This window comes from Mastomys coucha, unplaced genomic scaffold, assembly GCF_008632895.1.
Source record: "Mastomys coucha isolate ucsf_1 unplaced genomic scaffold, UCSF_Mcou_1 pScaffold4, whole genome shotgun sequence".
Taxonomy (NCBI): domain Eukaryota; kingdom Metazoa; phylum Chordata; class Mammalia; order Rodentia; family Muridae; genus Mastomys; species Mastomys coucha.
In genome coordinates this window covers 3,787,845-3,790,808 of record NW_022196910.1, presented here as the reverse complement: position 1 = coordinate 3,790,808, position 2,964 = coordinate 3,787,845, and the positions used below count along the sequence as shown (strand labels likewise).

The following is a 2,964-nucleotide window of genomic DNA, read 5'->3' as shown; positions in this document are numbered from 1 at the left end:
AGTTAGGGCTGTTTCTACATTCTAAATAGCCAAATGCCCTGCCCCAATTCTACAAATCTTTCCAACAACCCCCTTTTGAATGTCTTCCTTGTAAGAAGCTCTCTTGCCAAATTACTTCTACTGACCTATGGAGTTGTGAGAGCTCTGCTTTCTGGCATCCAAATTTGGGCTCAGCCTTGGGTTCTCATGGGCTAGGTGTCCTCACTTGCTGCTTGTTGACATTTGTGTGAAGACATGTTTGTGACTGCTGAGGTCTGTGTCTGTGTTTTGTCAGTCCTGTATAGAGTGATGAGCTCCCATCATTCTGTTGGCAGCATACTGCACCTCAGGGGCCATGCATTTCACAGTACTTTGACACAGCTATGGCGAGCCTTGACACTACCAGCAAGAACTGGTGTTCTGACAAGGTGCTTGGGGAAGGCCAAAACAGAGACACAAAAGTGACTCGTAGTGACAGTAATCTGAAAGGCTCTGTACCATGGGGCCCAGCCTCCAATCTGATTGATTGGTATTTATTTGTATTGTTTTCAGCTCAAGAGTACTGGCCAAGGTGTTATCCCCTTCCTGGAGTATCCAGGTGCTAAAAACTCCTTATAAACTCTAAGGTGGAAGCAGAGGTATGAACTTAGGTTTTTAGCCAGCTTAACAGAGAAAGGCACATTTGTACTCATAAAGCACTGACCTTCAACCTCTTAAGGAGCCAGGATACACATTGCCTTCTTTCTGTGCACATTGACTGTCCAGAGAAGAGTCACTGACATCTGTCTTGTCCAAGGAAGAGAAAGGGGGCCAGTGCCATCTTTTTGGCAGTCAGCACCTGCCCTGTTTGTCCATGGTCATGCTGGGGAGGCTCTCCTGCTCCCTTACTCCCAAAAGGTGTCCCTTTCTGTGTTCTCATTCAGGGTCACTTTCCTTTCCCACTCTGTGGCTCTGCTCAAAGGTAGGCTCCATGCCAGGATCACTGATCTTTCTCAGTCCCAGCCTTAGCTCCTTACTCTGAGGCACGGACTGCCTCAGTACACAATTCTACCAGACCCTAAATTGCTGATTCAGCTTTGTGGTCCTGAGTGGTTGTCCTCATTTTTTGGATGGTGCCTTGTTCTCAACTTGCCTCAACTAGGGTCATTGCAGATATCCAGAGTTATTCCAGAACATGGCAGGTTATATATATAACACAAGAGTGTGCTGACACTCTGATCCACTGACATGGGGAAATGGTGAGGTCTCTAGAGGTTAAATTCTGACATAGCCACACCCTTTACTTGTGCCTGTGGTCTGGAGCTTGTTGAGGCATTTTTCAGGCACAGTTCCTTGGGAAAGCGGCAGGTACATGGATAGGTGGCACTCCATACATTTTTCTCCCTATGATGGCCCAGTTCAGATGCATTTTCAGTGTTACCAGCCCTTGTCCTAAATGCCCCATGTCCTTGTCTTCTGCGTCCAAGGCCAATTCATGGTCTCTTCCCCAGAGTCTCACTACCTTTTCTTTTCTCTGCAGAGATGGCTCCCAAGTCAAAAAAGAAGGGGCACACTGGGAGGGACCAGAAAAAGGTATGTGCTTCACGGGTATCTCCTTCAGTGATAGCTGGCCCCTCGGCTGAGAGGGTACTGTGGATCTGATGCAGGCTGATTTCTCCTGTCTGACATCAGCCTGGGCGCCTCTCTGTCTGCCTGCAGCATCATCACCATCACCATCCACAGATGCAGCCAGCCCCAGCTCCTGTGCCCCAGCAGCCGCCCCCACCTCCACAGCAGCCTCCTCCACCCCCACCTCCGCAGCAGCAGCAGCAGCAACAGCAGCAGCAGCCCCCACCCCCACCGCCTCCACCCTCCATGCCACAGCAGACTGCCCCAGCGATGAAGTCCTCGCCTCCACCCTTCATCACTGCCCAGGTACCCGTCCTGGAACCACAGCTACCAGGCAGTGTCTTTGACCCTATTGGCCACTTCACCCAGCCCATCTTGCACCTGCCGCAGCCGGAGCTGCCTCCTCACCTGCCCCAGCCACCTGAGCACAGCACTCCACCCCATCTCAACCAGCATGCTGTGGTCTCTCCTCCAGGTGAGCCATGGCTATCTCCCCCTTTGTCACCTTGGTTCTACCGCATCATGACTCTGAACAGCCTGTTAGTTTCAGTGATTTGAGTCCATTGCTTCTCTGGGACATGACTGGTTGCCAGTCATGAGATTGTAGTTTAATTCTTTGGGACCAGGCATTATGTTATATCTGCAAAGATTGGACCGGTCTGCAGCCCTTGGTTTAGGGAATGGAAGAGACATATTCATTCTCATAATTAATCCTGTGGGACTTGGGGAGGGGAACATGGATGGGAGGGGAGAGATGAAAGTCTATGAGCAGCTATCAAAGGCCTGTAGTGAGGCCTGAAGGTCTGTGCAGAAAAAAAGAGGAAAGGTCAGGGACACAGAACATAGGGCAAGATGATTTAGGAAGGCCTGTAGGCCTTTATTGTACTATTTGTAGAAGCTTATAGAATGGAAGAACAGAAGGTGCTCATTGTAGTCTAGACAAGGTCAGGATAGAGCAGAAAAGCCAGTCCAGATTCATAAAGTAACTGAAGCCTCATGTCTGGTTTTTTTGTTTGTTATTCCAGCTTTGCACAATGCGCTGCCCCAACAACCATCTCGGCCCAGCAACCGAGCTGCTGCTCTGCCCCCAAAGCCTACCCGACCCCCAGCTGTGTCCCCTGCCCTAGCCCAGCCCCCTCTGCTCCCACAGCCACCTATGGCTCAGCCCCCCCAAGTGCTGCTGGAGGATGAAGAGCCACCTGCCCCACCCCTCACCTCCATGCAGATGCAGTTGTACCTACAGCAGCTGCAGAAGGTGCAGCCTCCCACACCACTACTCCCTTCCGTGAAGGTGCAATCCCAACCCCCACCGCCTTTGCCGCCTCCCCCCCACCCTTCTGTGCAGCAGCAGCAGCTCCAACAGCAGCCCCCACCACC

At 51.5% G+C, this 2,964-nt stretch overlaps 1 protein-coding gene across 1 annotated transcript in view; it reads left to right on the top strand.

Annotated features, from left to right (window-relative positions):
- The window catches only part of Brd4 (bromodomain containing 4), a 37,116-nt gene that overhangs the window by 29,691 nt on the left and 4,461 nt on the right, over positions 1 to 2,964 (top strand). Inside the window, exons 12-14 of the mRNA XM_031350334.1 lie at positions 1,499 to 1,551; positions 1,678 to 2,062; positions 2,613 to 2,957. Of these exons, the coding sequence (XP_031206194.1) occupies positions 1,499 to 1,551; positions 1,678 to 2,062; positions 2,613 to 2,957 (783 nt within the window). The remainder of the gene's footprint in view (positions 1 to 1,498; positions 1,552 to 1,677; positions 2,063 to 2,612; positions 2,958 to 2,964) is intronic.